The 21083-nt window shown below is 34.1% G+C and overlaps 1 protein-coding gene across 10 annotated transcripts in view; it reads right to left on the bottom strand.

Annotated features, from left to right (window-relative positions):
• Positions 1–4352: 4352 nt before the first annotated feature.
• LOC132117000 (mitogen-activated protein kinase 10) overlaps positions 4353–21083 on the bottom strand; it is a 73455-nt gene continuing 56724 nt past the window's right edge. For 5 of the 10 annotated variants that reach the window (XM_059525974.1, XM_059525973.1, XM_059525978.1 and 2 more), the window contains 6 exons: positions 17831–18013; positions 14953–15077; positions 13249–13272; positions 11362–11425; positions 11028–11105; positions 4353–6245 (listed from right to left, as the gene is read on the bottom strand). In XM_059525974.1, coding sequence (XP_059381957.1) covers positions 6103–6245; positions 11028–11105; positions 11362–11425; positions 13249–13272; positions 14953–15077; positions 17831–18013 — 617 coding nt within the window. In that variant the 3' untranslated portion in view covers positions 4353–6102. Of the gene's footprint in view, positions 6251–10999; positions 11106–11361; positions 11426–13248; positions 13273–14952; positions 15078–17830; positions 18014–21083 lie in introns of all 10 variants that reach the window. The other 5 variants (XM_059525977.1, XM_059525976.1, XM_059525980.1 and 2 more) reach the window with 4 other exon arrangements.

Below are 21083 nucleotides of genomic sequence, written 5' to 3'. Positions count from 1 at the left end.
CCACAAACTGAAAACCACATATAGCTGATCAACTTAATTAAGGTCTTTCTAAGAAAAAAAAGGGTCAAAGTTCAGGTCAGCTGCAGGCTGTGAAATGAATTAGCACTTCCACAGCTTGAGAAATTCTCAGAAAGACTCCATGTGTGAGCAGCTGGGATTAAGAGGTTCAGTTTACCTTTGAACATTTGTGATTAATACTTTAAACCCTTAACTTCAGTGCTGACTGCAGACTACTTGAGTGTGAACCACAGCGAGCAGGGCTTTGTTCATTTGATGGAAAATGAAATGCATTAAAATACCTATTAATATGGCAAGTACAAATAATAAAAATAGGTAAATAAAAAAATAAAGAAATTATATATATATATATATATATATATATATATATATATATATATATATATATATATATATATATATATATATACACACACACACATATTTCTTGCATGAATGTGGCATGCTAATGTAAACTGAAATATCAATTTAAACTGCATATTGCCTTTAATGCAATTATCATGCATGCAGTGTTTATGACCCTATATTAATTGAGAATCTACATTGAATATTAATTTTTTTAAGTTAATTTGTCACATAATGTTAAACATTTAAAATGAATCAACAAGGTGATTAAAAATACCATCTAGAAGCCAATTACAGAAGCTAATTTATACACTTTCCCTTCTCAAATTTATATAAATGTTCACGTTGTCAACAACCCATAAACATCTACCAGTCACGTGTCTAGGTCTTCAAATTCATTAATACATAAGATATATGATAAATACATTCAAGAAAATATGACAATTAGTTTCAAGGTCAAAGGAGTTTATTTTGATTCACATACAGATATTTATATTACATACACAGTACCTTTAAAATGTCGGGTGCTAACAGCAATCCATAGTGCTGTTTAAATCTTTAGTTTTTATTTTCATTTTTTCCCCAACCATCTCATTTAATCTTGCATTTGTAGAATAATTTGATTTGAACAACAGCCTGAAGCAAGAGGTTTGAAAATGACATTATATGTCAAACAACACTGTGTAAAGAACCACAGTCTCCTGAAACTCTCAACAGAACGCTTCACTGACAGCACAGACAGAGAGAGAGAGAGAGAGAGAGAGGTGGAGGTTTTGAAATACCCTCTTGAGTCCAAATGAAACCATAAAGAGTTGAGTTGAACATGAGATTCGTCACATTAACTAGCACACAGCATCAACTCATGATTACAAACACAATCCATTATTCATTATTCACTTAAAGAGCTGTGTTATTGCACTCTACTGACATTGAATAACCATAGAAAATGAAAAACAGTAAGAAAAATCAGAAGGAAGAACGAAGCAAACAGAATGTCAACGAAGAAAGGAAGAACAAAAGTAAACAAAACAAAAAATGAGAAAGGAAATTAAAGGAAGGAATAAGGAAGAGAAAAGGAAAGGGAAGAAAGGCAAGCAAGCAAGCAAGCAAGCAAGCAATGGGATGGGATGGGATGGGATGGGATGGGATGGGATGGGATGGGAAGGGAAGGGAAGGGAAGGGAAGGGAAGGGAAGGGAAGGGAAGGGAAGGGAAGGGAAGGGAAGGGAAGGGAAGGGAAGGGAAGGGAAGGGAAGGGAAGGGAAGGGAAGGGAAGGGAAGGGAAGGGAAGGGAAGGGAAGGGAAGGGAAGGGAAGGGAAGGGAAGGGAAGGGAAGGGAAGGGAAGGGAAGGGAAGGGAAGGGAAGGGAAGGGAAGGGAAGGGAAGGGAAGGGAAGGGAAGGGAAGGGAAGGGAAGGGAAGGGAAGGGAAGGGAAGGGAAGGGAAGGGAAGGGAAGGGAAGGGAAGGGAAGGGAAGGGAAGGGAAGGGAAGGGAAGGGAACAAGAGGTAAATGAAGCCAAAAGTAATAGATTAGGAAAAACAAGTAAGGAAGATTGAAAAGAAAGGGAAGGAAGAGAAAGAAGATGGGAAAAGGCAAAAAAATAACAGGGAGGAAAATAATAATAGACAGAAGGAAGAAGGGAGGGAAGGAAAGAATGAAGAAAAACAAAGGAAGGAAGGAAGAATGGAAAGGAAGGGAAGGTGAAAGGAGTAAAATCGAAAAAGAAGGAAAGAAAGGGAAAAAATGGCAGGGAAGAGAAGGAAGATGGGGAAAAGCAAAATATTAAGAAGAAAATAAGGATTGAAAAGAAATAGAAAGGAAGAAATGAAATGGAAAAAGAAGAAAGGAAACAAGCAGGAAATAAGATGGGAAGAAGAAAAGGAAAATGGAAAAATAAATTAATAGAAGGAAGAACAAAAAAAGAAAAGGAAAGAAAAGAAAGTGAAGGAAGAAAATGAAACAAGAAGGAACTGAATAAGTAAAATGGAAAGGAACAAAAGAAAGAATTAAAGAAAAGGTAGTAAAATGTAAGAAAATGGAAAGAAAGTGAAAGGAGTCAGTGGTAATGATGATGTGGTCTGTATTGCTCTGAGTGTTTCCTTTGATTGCAGCGTCACATTGATTGATCAGCAGTACACTGTTGTGCAGTTTCTCTGTTTGGATGGCAATAGAACATGATATACACCTTCATTTCAAACATAACATGACAGATGTGTTTACTGGGAGCTGAAGGACTGTTTCATCTAGTGAACATGCATTTATTGATGAACATACAAGACTGGCTAATGAATGGTTTTAATCAAAACCTTACAATAAAAAACAACAACTTGGGAATATTTTACAATTCCATTCTCTAACAGTGTACATTTCTCATCTCGACCAATCAATTTGAATTTCAATGATGACATCATAATAGCACAGTAAGTTACATCATTTCCAATTGTTTGTTTCCTGTTCACAAACCGCACTCCCACTTTTACAAGACAAAGTCAAACTCTACAATACAGAACAAACTGCCACGTTCAGTACTTTACCCACAATGCCAAAGCAGTGGCATCCCACGTACATCACTGTTCAGGATTGTAATGGACGCTGGTTTCAGAAGCAGCATTATAACAGTGTGAAAAGTACAAACATTCAGTGTTGACACCTACATTGATCAGAAGCCATCCCAACGTTTGTTATTTGAAGCACCATGAGAGAAATACACACTCCTGGGCTGAAATTCAAGGAAACCTTACAATTACAAGTCAATGCTTTGAGCTTAATTTCGTAACAATTGGTTTAAATGATGCAAAGTTTAAAAACGGATGATTTGAGATGATGGATTGGCAATAAATGAACCCTGTGCACGACCCGACAGATACGAGGGCCCTTTCGTCAAAAATAACCTGTATAAAATGCAAGATGGCACACCACATTGTTGTCTGTCTATTCTAAAATGAACCAACGCAACGTTTTACAATTAGTATTGAATTCTAACAATAGTAATACAAAAGCTACTGTACGTATGTATGTGTCCACCCTGTTGTAAAATCATCAGCAGCCATATTGAAGTAGTTTGCAGAGACCGGAGACCTCCCAGAACCCCTCTCTGTCCTCTGGAGATATGTTACTGGTGGGAAATGTGATGTCGATTTTTATGGTGAAAACATTCTGCTAATGTTCATACAAATAAAACGGGTATTTAAATGGCTTTTGATTTCAAGGTTCAAAGGTTGTTGTTGTTTTTTTTGTTTTTTTTTTAAAACAGCACCTGAATGATGTCAGCTCTCAATGTCCAACAGAAGGCTGGAATATCTTATAAGGGTCAATATACGATGTCAAAGGTAATAAATGTATGCAAAAAATAATAATAATTTAATCACGTTTGATTAGTGTTAACATGAAAACAAAAGCACAATCTGAGCATATTTCTGCAGGTGCTTAAAGGAACAGTTCACACCATAAAATGCAATCCTCTATCCATAATATTGCTTTTTCCAGCGGAAAAATTCGTCTTGTCTGAATCAGGAGAGAAATATGCACAGATCAAGCACTATTTAGAAGCGAAAACAGTGCAAATTGCTGTTCAGATTTTCATGTGAAGAAAACAGGGATGGAATTTTTCACTGGATGACGCATTATTACAGGTTATCGCATTATTATGGATTACTTGTGGATTATTGTGATGTTTTTATCAGCTGTTTTGACTCGCTCTGCAGAGGAGCAAGAGATGTAATGCAAAATTTCTCCAAATCTGTTCTGAAGTAGAAACAAGCTCATCTATATATTGGATAACCTGAAGGTGAGTATATATTTGACACATTTTCATTTTTGGGCGAACTATTCCTTTAAGTGGAAACAAACATACATTAACATGCAGTGCCATATAAAGGTGTTGTGAAAAATACAAATAATTGAAATACTAATAATGAAAGAACTAAAACAGTGTTTCTGGGTGAGAATGAGTTAGCAAATGAGAGCTGTTACATAAACAACCAAAAAAATCTTGAGTATTTCATCCCTTTATTAAAATGTTTAGTACACGGATCAAGTACAGGTACATAACAAAACCGTACAACTTAAAAATTATATGCTCAAATTACTGTGTACTGCATAATGTTAATTCAATGAAGCTAATCTTTACCTAATACTAAAAACATCAGCCATGTGTGTTTGAAAGACTACATTACTTGTCTTCTTCTTTTTTTCATGTAACAATTAAATGTGAAGAGTGGGGTTACATTGCAACAAACAGTGGCCCCAAAACATATTTTGACACATTTAAAAACCTAGTATGTTTTACAGTATATTAAAATGGTAGCTTTGAGATGATATATTGCTCATAAATGTTTTGTGGTAGTGGTACGTTCCTAGTTTAATGAAACGAACCGCACCAGACTGAACTGGAGAAAAACAGACTTGTATTTTATATTTCACTGACATTTTTAAGTGTCCAAATACTGTTTAGAGCCACTGTAGTTCTCAGATCTGGGGCTAATAACAGATCAGTGTAGAAATATGAGTCCAGGTGCCTCTTTTTAACATACAATGACTTTAAATCAGACACTTGGATCTAACGCAGGATCTCTACATGAATAGGGGATTGTGGGATTGGGTAAACAGACCTGACACATCCGACACCACCTGGAAAACCTCTATCAGAGCCGTTGCGTTACTATATTCGTGTTTTCGAGGAGGAAACTGCATTATTTCAAAGGCACTTCCCAGATCTGACATTAAATAAATAAACTCCAGCTGAAATTTAGGTAGTAAGCTCGTTGATTCCCTTCGGACAACACAAAAATATGAGTTTTGGGATGAGATTTTGTTTGCGAGGAACAAAAGGTGAGGATGAGGTTCATGCTCTCGACCTGCATTCGTTTTAGTTACACACACCTTTCAAGGGTGACGGAACAGCATGCAAGGCTGCTGCAGAGAGCCAGAGTTTCACAAACACAAAGGCAGAAAATGACAGCGACAGTGCTTGTACCCCTCAATTGCTTCCTGTAAAGCAGCCTCACTTCCTGTTGAGCGACAGAAACGCCCACGTTCACCCTTAAATGCTATATAAACACGGTTCTCTATATTTGTATATGTATAATTAGCTAAGTTACTTTTATCTCTGACCATGCAAGACTACAGGCAAAAGGGAAACAGGTGATTAGCTGTGATGTGGCAAGGTGTGCAAATACTCCCTCTACTGGCCGTCAGTCCCACTCTGAGAACGCCTCACAACTGTACACAATTACATATATACAAAAGATAGGGGGCGCCATTGTACATATTATTTTATCGCACACAGACACACCGGCCCGTCCGAAAATATCCGGAACAAGCTAAAAACCATCACAGAAAACAAGGGTTGATCGGTGCTCGTTAAAACAAAAGCCCACCCTGCCACATCGAGTGAAGCACAGAAAATCGCAAGGTATTAGATATCAGCCAGTCAATGTACACTTTACATAGATTCCCGATTTTTTTCTTCTTTTTCGAAGTCTCCTTTTTTTTTTGGATGCCATATGAGGGGGATTCAAAGCAAAGCAACTAGTGAAGATTCATAAATATACATATTCAGATGTTTCTTTGAATGAAAATGCATACTTTGTCGTAATGTACGCGCGATACATTATTTTATACGTATATATTTACTTTTTTTATTTATTTGGTAATTACATGTTTTCGAGGTTTGTGGATTTCTCGTTCGGGTGCCGATCACCTTCTGAAGAACATGGGGTTGCGCAGGCAGGCGGTTAGTCACCTGCAGCACCCCAGCGGTCCGGCGGAGGTCTCCAGGCTGCTGTCGGTATCGGAGGCCAGGGTCTGGTCGGTGGACATGGAGGAGATGTCGTTGACGGAGGGGGAGGGGGGGAGGCTCTCGCTGCTGTTCATGGCTGCACCTGCGCTAAGGGAAGTAACGGGGGATAAACGGTTACAACGAAAAAAGTAGCACAGCCACAGCGCCCTCTACAGAGCGAAGAGATACTTTCAAATATTAAAAAGTACAATAACGATAAAAACGTACACACACACACACACACATATATATATATATATCTCCCACAGGGATGAAAGAGGGTTGCTTAAGGGTGGAGTCCATGGACTGGGTTTGGATCTGAGGTGATATTGTAGGATGTTGAGATATTTATCAAAATCAAAATTACATGATTATTTAAACTAATTGATTTAATAAGATATTGAATAATAATAATAATAATAATTAATAGAAACATTTACAAAAATATATAATTGAGTGTAAAGTATTGCCTTAGGTTATACCTTACCTTATAAAAATATTTTATATTTAAAAATTATATAATAATTTTACACAAATTTTACGTTAATACTATATTAAATATAATTAGATATTTAATACATTTTATATATATATATATATATATATATATATATATATATATATATATATATATATCTGTACTTTTCTTCTTTTTTACATATATACTTGGAAAAGAATATTAGTAGGATACATTTAATCAGTTACTTTTAAAAGTGTGTTTGTGTGTGTGTTTAACATTTGATAACTATTTCACAATTTAGCATGAAATAATATAATAAATATAATTAGACATTATATATAAATAAATCTATTTATATGTTTTATTTTATTTTATTTTTTTCTGCTAATTGGTAATCATGGCTGGTAGATTAGAAAAGTAATCACAGACCATTCCTCAACAAGATGTATGATTATAGATATTAATTTATGCAGCTAAAACTGTTTAGGGCAGGTTATATTCACATTCCTAACACCATATGCATGAGCAAACAACGTTTATAACAAAACCTGTTTTTAAAAAACACAAAAATCAAGCATATCTTCCACCACTAGGTGGAGCTAATGATCTATATGAAGTCATAAATAAAGGCTCCTGAAAAAAAGGACAAAATGTCCCTATTTTTTATCATCAGGTTTGAGAGTTGCACTGACTGCCCTATAAACCCAGAAAACCTCAAATCCTTCACAGAGTCTGTTTGAACAGGAGCTCTGCACAATCCAGTAACCTGCAAGGAGATTGCTTTTGATACAAATCAAACACAAATAACCCCTTAAACGGCTTCCTATGATAACAGTACAAGCTAATTTACTTGAATGACGGCCTACTTATTTGGTTTTAATAGAAGGCAGCTCTTTAATACCTATTCAATGATGTGAACATGATTTATAATAACTTTATAGTACACTGCCCACATCCTCGTTTGAGATTAACATTTCAAACATGTAGGTTTGGAGTGTGACTGCAGAGAGGGGCTAGAGCAAAAAACAACAAAAAAAGACAATATGATAAATGATGCAAGCAGAAGCTACCCTTTAAAATGAGAAGAAAAAATGATGAGGGTGGGTGACATTTAGGGGTAAAAGCTTTTAATCACTGTCAGCTTTACGGTCACTGTCTGTTTTAGTCTCTCTCTCTCTCTCTCTCTGTAGAAATGTGCCAGACCAGCAAAATATGATCACTAGTTACACATCACATCACATTGAGAGCGTCAGTTACCTCATAGCACATAAGAACAGCAGTATTTAGCCACACACACACAAAATCTGAATAGCTGACAAAAACTTCAGTTTTCTGCTTTCCAAGACTGCATTTATTTGATCAAGAAAACGGTAATATTATGAAATATTATTTTAATTTAAAATACCTGTTTTCTATTTTAATATATTTTTAAAATGTAATTTATTTCTTAATGCAAAGCTGAATTTTCAGCATCATTAGGCCTACTCCAGTCATCAGTGCCACATGATCCTTCAGAAATGATTCTAACATGCCGATTTGCTGCTTCAGAAACATTTCTGATTCATATAAATTTGAATAATAATAATAATAATAAAAGATTATATTTTTGTGTAAACTGTGACTTTTATTCTGGATTTTTGATTAATAGAAAGTTCAAAAGAACAGCATTAATTTGAATATATATACAGAAACATTTTGAAAGATTTTTAATATTTTACTGTCACTTTTGATTTAACGCATCCTTGCTGAATGCAACTTAAACTGCTTTATTACTTTAGTTTATTAAAATAATAATAATAATTTGACTGAGCCCATAGTGTACATTATGAAATATTAAATAAACAGGCTGAAATCCTAAAAAAAGAACAGTCATTATATAGTTAAAAAAGTTTAAAGATACAGTAAATATACTCCTAAACCAAATTTTAGACCAGACCAAAAAAAATAAAAATCTTTATTTTGGCCTAAACTTTTCAGCTAGTCAATCTGGGAGACCAGCTTGGCCAGTACAAGAAATCATATTAAACCAGCTAAACCAGCTTAGACTGGATTTTTTGGAGGGTGTTTGGCTTATACTGATTTTCTGGGTGTCTAATGCCCATTTCCTATGTATCTATCTCAGAAACTCTGCCCTCCAGCTCCTCTTGTCAAATTGCCCCGGTTTTTCTTTACCCACAGTTCCCCTCACAGTAAACAGCATCATGTATATCCCACACATGTGATTTCAGTGACCACTCGAGTGGAAAAACAGACTTTCAGCTACATCACTCTTCTCTCACTTAACAGAATCCTGCAGTCATCCCCCACAAAGGACACCTCCAGCGCCCCAGAGACCTCCATAAATCTCCCTCCTACACTGCAGGATGAAGCTTCCTACAGCTTCCGCAGCATCTCAGACTCCCAGATCCTCAATCCAACAGGAAGGGAACCAGGATTTATTTGAACCCCAGTCCAGTTCTGCAGGTTTAACTAAACACACTGAATCACTGTTTAGTACGGGACGCTACATAAACAACCCCCCACTGCTGGAGCAGGACATCTAGAAACACCATCAATCAGGCATGTTTATAGTCATGTGATCTATGTATGTTGTACAGTAAACAACCTGCCGTTTATATTTGCTCTAGCTGTCAGAAAAATACAAATATAACACTTTCATAAAACACACTCACTTAAGTCTACAATTTGTAAAGCTGTTTTAAAATCATATATGATATATGAAACTGAATTGAACTGAATTTGTGCCGATTTAACACATTGACCCACACTGCTGTGAAATACTGAGCTGCATTGCGACTGCTTACTTCAGCACAAGCACTTAATTACAAAGTGGAGATACTGAATGAGAGAAAGAGAGAGAGAGAGAGAGAGAGAGAGAGAGAGAAAATGAGGCCAGAAAAGGATGGACACCACTAGCAAAAAAATGAAAAAAGAAATTCAAACACCCCAACAATATAAAAAAAAACCTAACCAATAGATCTTTCTTAATAAGCAAACATGAGGAGCTGGAGTCACTGTCTATCATCTTCTCAGTGCTGCAGGACTGCAGACATGCAATCACACACACACACACACACACACACACACACACACACACACACACACACACACACACACACACACACACACACATCTACAGTGCTGCCATCTACAGGTCAAACACACACACTGCAACTCAACATCCCACAAACCTCAAAAGAAAAGCCTTTTCGCTGAGTCAATCAGCAAACTAAATCCTACAAATATTTCAGACTTGTCTGAACTATGATTTTTGTAAATTGATGAAATCAGACACCATGGACTCCCACCTTAATTATGAAACATACATATACAGTGGCAAATATACAATACATTATAAAAACACAAATACATTTAAACATTGGCATGTCATTTCCCAGCATTTTAGTTGTAAATACAAAAAATAATGTGTGTATTTATTTTTTTATACTATTACTTGGATATTTTTACATTGCTGCAGAATTGATTTACATAATGAAAAAAATTAAATAAATAAAATAATAAAAAAATTCCCCTTCACTAAGCTCTGCCCCCAGTTGATTCTTGTTAACTTTAAAGAATGTAAAAATATATGCTGGTGAAAAATTGGATAGATATTATTTTTATGTCTGCTAAATTGAATTTTGACGCCACAAAGCAGTTTTATCTGGCATTTGTCTTAAAAAATGTTGAATTACAGAGTAACAAACTAAAAAGTGAAGAAAATTCTCAGAATCAACTGAATAATAAAATAGATAGATAGATAGATAGATAGATAGATAGATAGATAGATAGATAGATAGATAGATAGATAGAAAGAAACTCCAAACATATCTTTTACTGAATTGCAACATAATATCTTTTTTGAGAAAATGGTGGATTGCATTTTTAAGACAGGTCTTAGTGAAAGATCAATTGTAATTCTGTAAATCTAATAATAATAATAATAATAGGCTAAAATAAATAGAGTGTAATAAAGTTTTCCTAAAGATGCTGTAAGCGTGTTTTGGTATCATTGTTTGGTATATACCACACACCTTCAATCTGACTAAACTAATTCCCACCCTTTTGGAGAGACCCAAACTTTTTTAGCCAATCAGAAACACTTTCTGCCTGTCAATCACTGTGCACTTTAGTTGGAATGTCTTTAGGGGCGGGGTTTTGTTTCATAACAGAAAGTATTGGGTAAAATCACTTACAGCACCTTTTCTTAATTTCAGCAAAGACCACAACAGACACTAACAATGTCAAGGACAGACTGAACAACTAGCACGTAATCACACTCAGGACGTGCTCCGTTCAAGTCACACGGACGAGATGAGAGGGGGACAGGGACAAATGAAGCAACCACAATGGGAGGGTTTCTCATAAACAGCGGAAATCACTTTAAATTGACTTACAGAAGCATAGCTTATGCACAGAGAGTACCTGAGGGAGAGGGCTGTCCCTTCACAACACCATTCTTTGTTCTCTCCTCGAAGTTCATCACCTCTTTATAGATGAGCTCTGAGCCAGAGAAAAACACAGAGAAAGAGCACATTTATGTACATACTTTAGGTTCATTCAAATAAAGTTTTAGCATCTGAGGATAGAAACTAGCATGATCTCAGTATAAATAGTCCTGTATTTCAGTAACAACAGAAGTCAATGGAAAGCGGCCACCCTCGTGTGCGGGAATGATTTACAGCTTCATCTCTTGATGTTTCTGTGGGCCGTGAGTTATGTGATGTCCACATGCAGAGAGCTCCAAACGAAGGCCTACCTTTCCATTCATCAATCGAGTGTTCCCTCTCATCTAGCTGTTTATCATAGATCTGTGGAGGAGGCTGAGACAGAGAGAGAGAAACATATTTAATCCTTCCCCATCAAAATCAGAAACACTGAGTGTCTTTTGTCTTAAACGTATCATTGCTGGTCCTTAATCATAAATCCTCTTACTATTAAAAATACATGCTTTATTATGGAAGCCCGTTTCCACTACTGAATAAAACAAAATAAAAAAATTGTGACTTTTTATCTCACAGTTCTCTCTCAGAAATGCAAGATAGAACCTTGCAATTCTAAAATAATAATAATAATAATAATTGTAGAATAAGGCATAGTTGCAAGATTTAAACTCAGAATTCAGTTTATATCACAAATCTGTCTTTTTTTTTTGTTTTTTTTTTACAATTCTTACTTAGTTTACATCTCGGAATTCAGTGTTTTTTGTTTCCGCCATGGAATAAAAAAATGTAAATAAAAAAAACCATAATTGTGATTCGTAATTTTATCTCACAATTCTGCCTTTTTCTTGGAATTCTATCTCGTAATTCTGATTTTATATCTCTTTATACATAGTTTTTTCTCAAAATTGCGAGAAAAGGAAATATAAAAAAATTGCAATTGCCTTTTTAATATTTTTATTCCATGGTGGAAACGGGCTTCCATACTTAAAATGTCTAAATATAGTACATTTGCTCCTGCAGAGTCACTTATTTGATGCAATGCTATTCATCTTGCATAAACCACGATCAGAACACAGCACTACATACAGTATGATATTTTCTAATGTTCAAATATCTGGGTTAATATGTTACATTACAGTGTTCAGAGTAAATTACATATTACACTTTAACAATCATTTACATAACTAATAATATTTTTAATAAAAAAAATATTAACACTGTAATGTAAAGTGTTAGCACCACTTGCACATGCAGTTGACATGTTCAACAGTAAGAACTTAGTAAATAAGGACCAAACACCACCATTAGTAGGACAGAAAAGCAGAGAAAACTCCACCGTCAGGTTTCAGATTAAGACAGAGACATGAGAAACACAGGCTGCGTCTCAGAACCTAGTGAGCAGCATAACTAGACTGCATTTTTGGGCATCATGGACACAACAAAATCAAACCGCAGCAACATTTCAAATGTTCCTGTGCTGCTGCCAAAATATTGTCTACTGTGTATATGCAGCTCACTAGGTTTTGTAACAAGCCAGAGAGAATTAAGAGGAAGAGATGTAAATGGCACTGAATGGAGTATTATGGAAACTGGGATTCCTTATTGCACAATAATAATATGCAAGATTCATCTGAAGTATATTAGTTGATTTCACAAAGCACACAGGTGAGTCATTTCTACCGCCTTTCCACTGAGTAAATCTATCTAAAAGTGAATAAACGATTCTGTCTGTTTGTTCGATGTGATTGGATGGCCTTTTGTTAACTGGTTGACCTAAGAGATGTCATAACATCATCATAAAAATCTATAATTTAGGGTTCCCATTTGCTGAAACCACCAATTGGTAGAATTCAAGGTTTTCTGGTGCCTTAAACTTTAAACCTCCTCAGAATTCTATATTCTATTCTATTCTATTCTATTCTATTCTATTCTATTCTATTCTATTCTATTCTATTCTATTCTGTTGCCTCTAAATGTTACTTGAACACTGAATTTAATTGTATTATTCCTTTCAAACATTCTACAAGATTAGTACACAGTACAAACACACACAAATACACACATATTGACACACTGTGCAAATTTCAGGGAAATCTTTTTCTGTTTTTGAGTTCTAGGCGTCAGTGTGTGTTACAAAGAGATCGGTGTGTGAGTGATTTGAGATGAGGGGGTTTCCTAAGTGTGGAATGGTCTTTATTTACCATGGATATCTGCTGATTCCTGGCCTTCATCAGAGACAGAGAAACACCAGAGAGAAGGAGAAAAGAATCACACTAATCATAATGATGCTCATGGGTTATTAAAACAAACTATTTGCTATTGAATGTCAGATTTTCTATCAGATTAGTATTTTCGATTCATATTTGGGTCAACAGAAAAGTGGTATGTTCACATAAAATGACATCTGCTAACAGATATTTACAGACAATAAATGTGAGCTGGGTTTTTTTTGTTACATGTTTTCCTCTGTTGTTCAGTACTTTGTGTTCTGTACTTTCTAGAACAAGAAAAGCAGACCTGTTGCGTCCTTGAAACCCCTTTGAAACATTACAGACACAAACTTTAGACAAGAACAAGCTGTTTGTCAAAAGGGGACGTGTGAATAGAAGCCGAGGCAAATGCTTACTGAATGTTTAGAAATCTTCATCAACTTTCAGGACAACTTTCTGTTATTTTTACTCCTTTCTTGTGTCCTCTCAAACTGATGAAGGTCCCCAGAATCAACCACAAACATTTACAAACTGAACAAATGCAACACAGACCCTGAGAATGATTTCAACTATTGAGTATGGATCTATTCGATCTATATAATATAATATTATATAAAATATTAGTCATTATATTTATCAAATTGTTTCAGACTGAAGTAATATTTCACCATACAAAAACCTAAAAAACCTAAAAAAAAAAAAAAAAAGAATATATATATATATATATATATATATATATATATATATATATTTTTTTTTTTTTTTTTTAAATAATATTACATAAATTAATAAATTGAGATAAATATATAAACTGTTGTTTTGAAAAAAAATAAACTTGAAAATTGTTAGGTATTTCAGACTTGGTTCAAATGCATCCAGTTAAAAAAAAAAAAAATATATATATATATATATATATATATATATATTGGTATAACCTATTTTTTTTTTAATAAAATACATATTTTGATCTGAATAAATGTAGGAAAAAACAAAACATTGAGTCTTGGTGGAAGTGCATGCAATTAAAAAAAATGTATTTGGTATAACCTAATGTGGTGAGTTTCATTCACAATTGTTAATAAAAAAAAAACAATACACAATTTGTATTGTGTAAATTAAATAAAAAAAAATATATATATATATATATATATATTTTGATCTCAATAAATATATATAGAAAAAAAATTGAGACTTGGTTTACATGCACGCGATTAAAAAAAATTGGTCTAACCTAATGTGATTTAATACATAATATTTTATGAATAATAAAATGTATTACTATTTAATAAATGTGTAAAATGAAAACAAATCAACTAAAACAAACAAGCAAGCAAACAACAAAATAAATACATATTCATATTTTTATATATTTTATTTTAAATTAAACCTAACCTTAATGTTTCATTTTTAAATATTTCCATGCATTTTATTTGCCCTGAAAACCTTACATCTGCAATATGTCATATTGATTGGTAGTTATTTACAGTGCTGTGCATTACATGACAACATTCCTCGCACATATTCAATCAGTTGTGAGTGATGGAGGATATCATGATCGGTCCAATCATGTAGAAAAAGATGACTCACAATACTAAATATGACCAAACTTTTACAGAGTAGGTCTCAGTAGGCTAAAGTAAAGACATGCAGTGGCCAGCAGTAGTGTGGACACAGCTGAGAGTGACAGATACTCACTGCCTCCACCTCGGCCGGGTCGTACCACACGTTGATGTAGGGGTGCTGCAGGGCCTCGTCCACTGATATCCGCTTAGCGGGATCAATGATCAGCATCTTAGACAGCAGGTCTCTGGCCTGACTAGCTGTAAAACACATCACAACACACCGTAGAAACCTTTACATCAGCCAAATGAAGGCATTTTACAGAACTCTACTTAAAATTATTATAACTATTAAAAGTTATTTTAAATGATTATAACATAATAATTATAAAGGTAATTATAAAATTTATTCCAACTTTTGCAGATTTTCGAAAAAATACACAAATGAATTCAAATATCTAGTCACTTTTTATTTAAAAGAAGACTTTTGCTTTCCAAGGCTGCATTTATTTGATCAAAAATGGTAATATTGCGATATATTATTCGAATGTAAAAGAACATTGTTCTTTTTGATTATATCTGAAATTGTTGTTTATTCCATGGTATGAATTTTCAGCATCATAACTCCAGTCTTCAGTGTCACATGCTTTTGCTGCAGAAACTGTGATGATGAGAACCATTATTAACTGAGCACTTATAATAATTAATCATCATTATGAATAACTGGTAGCAACAGCATTTCACAATACTGCATTTCTGTTCATATAGATGCAGACATGGTGAACAGATACTGTATGTTACATATATAGTTATTGGAACTTCAGCAGAATCAGAGCAGGGACATTTATTAAGGAAGGAAACAGAATTATTGCTGATTTCAGATGTTTTAGAAGAATTCGGTGCAAACATCTCACCATCTTCACATTTCATCCTCTAGTTCTCTTTGCAAGGGCACTGGAAACATCACACTCTCCTTCCCTCTCTTCCTCTCCACCTCTGTACGCTCTCTGCATCGCTCACTTTCTTGCTCCATAAATAGCTGTGTAAAGTCAGGCTCTTTCTCTCTCTCCTCTTACAGCATCCTCCCATCTCTCTCTTCTCTCTGCCACCGGCTGGACCGCTTCAAAATGGCCGACACCGATTTCTGCAGATCTGTACATCTCTCTCTCTCTCTCTCTCTCTCTCTGACTCGCTCTCCCTTTCTGCCTTTCAATATCAATTTGTCATGTGAACGTGTTTGATAAACATTACAGAAACTGTTATGTCTCTTTGTAGACTAAGTCAAATTGCTGATCACAAATAACCAAAAAAGTTTGTTTAAATATTTTGTTAAAAATTACATTAAATAAAAAGACTAATAAATACAATGAAATAACAATAGATTAGGGAAAAGAAATACATAAACTAATAATATGGAACTGAAAAACAAAAGATAATCAAATGTATCACATAAAATAAAATAAAATAAAAAATAAAATAAAATTGAAAAGCACTAAAATAAAATTAAAATGACACCAAATATAATTACATAAAATAAAATGGCAAAATAAAATTACATAAAATCAAACAAAATAAATTAAATTAAATAATAAAATCAAAATGCAACCTGACATCACAAATTGTCAAAAAAATTACAAATTGCAAATTTAAATTAAAATGGCAAGTTTAATCTAATAAAATGACATTAAAATTACAAAATGAAAAAAATTTAATCCAATTAAATTGTAAAACAAATGCAAACTGATATAATAAATAAATAAATAAATAAAATATGCAAAAATAAAATGACACAATTAAATTAAAAATTAATAAATAAAATGCACAACAATTAAATGACAAAATGGCACGAAATTAAATATAATGCACAAAATTAAATGACAAAATGGCATAAAATGACATAAATCAACAAAATAAAATAAAATAACATTAAAATAATATTTCGGTCTCTCAGTAGACCTTGTTTTTCTCACACACCCAGAACAGTTCATGGAGCCTTGAATAAGGCACTGCCTTATATCCCTTCTTGTTTCCCAAACTGTAAAACATTCAGCATCTGCCTGTGATGTCTTTTCACTGAGAATAAACTCCACGCAATTTTCATATCAAAAGCTCATGATTCGTCTCTGCTTTCCCCTGAAGAACAACAGCTCTGAGCACAATTTAAGAAACATCTCTCAATTTCACAAACGGGAAGGAAATAGCTGCCTGATTCATGCAGGCACACCAGGAAAATAACAAAGAGATGACTCAAACTGATTATATTAGTTCACCCACTAGATTTTTTTTAATGATCCTAGCAGTATTTTAGAGTTAATTTCACAAGGAAATGGCTTTTAAATGTACTCTATAATTAATAATATATTTTTCCACATAAAAATGTTTATATATATATATATATATATATATATATGTTACAATAGGTTACTAAGAATGAAGGAAATTCTAATGATCATCAAAATAAGCTTTGTTGTCCTTACACACAATATATTAGCTTATAAAAAAATTACAATGTATTAATATATTACATTTATATGTATTTATATTATTATATTAAAATATTTATTTATTAGCATTTTTATTTTATTTTTATTAAGAATGGAGGAAATTCTAATGGTCATAAAAATAATCCTCATTATATTAACATAAAAAAATCATATAAAAATAATTTATAAAAAAGTTATGTATTTATTAACATTTAATTTTTATACTGTTTTTGTTTTATTAATATTATTATTGAGAATGGAGGAAATTGGTCATGAAATTAGGCTTTGTTTTCTCTATACAAAGTAAATAAAAGTAAGTATGTATGAGTGTATTTATTTATCCTTATTTTTTTTTACAAAACTTTCATTTTTGTATTTATTTTTATTTTATTTTATCAGAACTTTTTTAAAAGAGTTTTCATGAGATTCAAACTCATGCTTCAAACACACAAAATACTGTGACAGTACTTGACAATTGTTTGTATGCCAAAGAACATGCTTACAACTAAAGGTGCATAAACTCTGGCTTACCTTTGAGTTTGTTGTGCTCCGAGTCTGCAGGAAAGAGGCAATCAGGGAAGAGTTTGGGGAAGGTCAGGCCGGCGTATTTTGGCCTGTTCTCCACATAGTTACGCACCGTCGGCTGCAGTTTCTTCATGAACTCAGGAGAGGGTGTGCCGAGCTGCTCGATAACCTTATTCCATTGGTCGATGTCTGAAAGTGGGTGGAGTCATGGAAAAAAAACACCTACGTACGGCCTTCAGGCTGGCTGTTTATGCATTACACAGAGTATGATATTTCACATTTAAATGGAGTATAAAATGAAGATAACGACATAATTTGATTATTCTAACATGATTACACAAGATAAAAATAAAAGCAAGTGCTGTGAGCCTAGAAATGCCATCGGTAATAAAATAAAGTTTGATTACACTTCCACTCCAGGATAATTAAAGCTAAATCAGTAAAGGTTAGAACACTCGAAGGGGTCCTAACTAGGCCCGGAGTGGGAAAAAGCCTGAATTTGTTTTTTAAATAAACAAAAAGAAACCAAATCAGTACATAATATAATGATATGGATGATACTCGAGTTAAATCATCAGCTGAGTCATCACAATCAAGAGAATGCCAATTTTACTTCATATTAGACTCCATAAGAACCAATATTACATTTTCATTTTCAATATGTGTTTGCATTCTGGCATAAGACTCTCTGGTGTAAGATTTTTTGCTGAAATGAGTCTCTTATGCACACCAAGGATGCATTTATTTATATTTGCAATATTTACTGTTAAAGGGGTCATATGATGCGATTTCAATTTTTCCTTTCTCTTTGGAGTGTAACAAGCTCTTGGTGCATGAAGAAGATCTGTAAAGTTGCAAAGACTGTAGTCTCAAAACCAAAGAGATATTCTTGATCAAAGTTAAGACTCTTCCACACACCCCTAAAACGGCTCATTCAAACACGCCTCCACACGTCTATGTCACTATGTGGAAATATTTGTGTAATGCCGCCCAAATGTTTGTTATTAGTTTAAGTATTTGCTATTGAATGTTCAAATGCAGAGTTTTACTCCTACCTTTGCATTAGTTGGAAAAAAAATACACTTCAAAAATAAACTAAACTATCTACTGTAGTCAAGTCTATTATGCACCGCATGGCTACATTTATTTGATCACAAATACAGTGAAACCAGTACAATTTAATATTACAACATTACAATTGAAAAGAACATTGTTCTATATGAATATATTTTAACATGTAATTTAGTCTTCAGTGTCACATGATCCCTCGGAAATCATTTGAATATGTTGATTTGGTGCTCAGTTATTATTTTCCATTCATTAATAATGGTTCTTATTATTAGCAATCTTGAAAACCGTAATACAATTTTTTTCTCCTCAAGATTCATTGTTGAACAGCATTCAGAATAGAAACTCTATAGAAACAAAAATGTTGTAACTTTGTAAATGTACTACATTTTATTTTAATGTACAATTTACTGTCAATTTTGATTGAGTAAAAAAAACTAAATCCCTTACCCCAAACCTATTTACAATATTGATGATAATAATAAATTCTTGAACAGCAAATCAACATTTTAGAAAGATTTCTGAAAGATCATTTCACACTGAAGACTGGAGTAATGATGAATAAATTACAGAAAAGAGTTCTTTCACAGTTCTGTAATAATATTCCACAATATCACTGTTTTTACTGTGTTGTCATAACATAAATGCAGAATGGTGAGCATAAGAGACTTCTTTCGAAAACATTAAAGAACTTTCGGAGTAGAGTGTATATAAAAATCACACAAAGTGTGTTATTCAACCGATTAAACAAGTCTTAATAAATCTGAACTGCATCTCTGTTCTTCTGAAATGACATTTCTCACAGCGATTTTCTCGTTGGTGTCATTATCACAGAAGTGTAGCGGTGGGAAATGAGCAGGCGCAGGAATGGGGAGAGAGGGAGACTGCTGGCATTTTTACAGCATTTTTACAGCACATAGGTCTGAGTCGGCCCGGAGAGAATGGATCCTGAAGACGTCTCTATGGGTGCCTAGCAACAGAGGGGGAAATGGATGTTGTCATGGTAGCCCAGTTGGCCCTGGGAAGTCACATGACTGCATTTGCTCCCCAGGCTTCCCATTATTTCCACAAAGCAGGGTTTTGGTTCAAAGGGCCATGGCAGCCAGGACCACATTACATCATCCTGCAGGGACGGCCCACTGCCTCCTACCCAAAACACAAAGCCCGGCCCGTATCACTCCCCCTCTGATCTCATCACACGTCTGAGGAGCTGAACAGCTGCCCAGCGGCTTTCATTCTACAAATACCTTCCAAAATCAGGTTAAATGATGAGTGTAATAAAAAAAAACAGGTATGTTTCTATCAGATTCCTGTGTTCGAGGAGTTTTCAAGAATTATATCATATTTGCTATTGTGTGTATATATATATATATATATATATATATATATATATATATATTAGGGTTGGTAATTTAACACATTAACTAGATTAATTATGGAGAAAAATGATGTGTTAAAATTATTAACGCATTGCCCCGCCCCAGACCTATGTGGATCATCTGCCCTTTCATACAGTCGATTGATGACTAATATGAGGCAGGGCAACAACTTAGCCTAGAGCCTAGAGAATATCCCTAAAGTTCAAAATATGGGGCAAAATGTCCATTTGAAATTTTTTCTCATATTTACATTACATAGTTAAGAAATATCCAAGAGCTGTAGGCAATATCACACAAGTGCAAATTTGATACTCATCTTATACAACAGTTCATTAAGAAGTTAATATTGTGTTATTTTAGACACAATGTTAAATCAGACAAATCAGAACTGTTCATCCCCGAGCAACCCACAGCAGCATTTAATTTCTTAATCCACGTTTTGAATGAACTGGGTGAACCATTTGGCTCGTTGAACCATTGGACATAGTCGAGTTGGCTTTGAAGTGGAGCTGCACAGACCGATTGGTGTGACATCAAAGTACCACGACAGTGATTCAAAGGCACAAGAAGTCGACTGATCTCTAAAATCTTGCAGTACTTTGATGTCACACACCGATCGGTCTGATGATGGTGATGACATGCTTCAAGTCGAAGAAACCTAATGATTCAATGAGCCATTCATAAAGAACCATTTACTTCACTCCTGAATGAATCAGCCATTTGAACGAATCAAATGAATGGATAAATGACTCAATGACTGAATCATTAAGACATTTACCACCACCTACTGGCGGTTTTAGTTTATTATTTAG

The sequence above is a fragment of the Carassius carassius genome, chromosome 36 (genome assembly GCF_963082965.1).
Source record: "Carassius carassius chromosome 36, fCarCar2.1, whole genome shotgun sequence".
NCBI lineage: Eukaryota > Metazoa > Chordata > Actinopteri > Cypriniformes > Cyprinidae > Carassius > Carassius carassius.
Note: the sequence above shows the minus strand (reverse complement) of the source record. Positions and strands in the feature narration are given on the sequence as shown.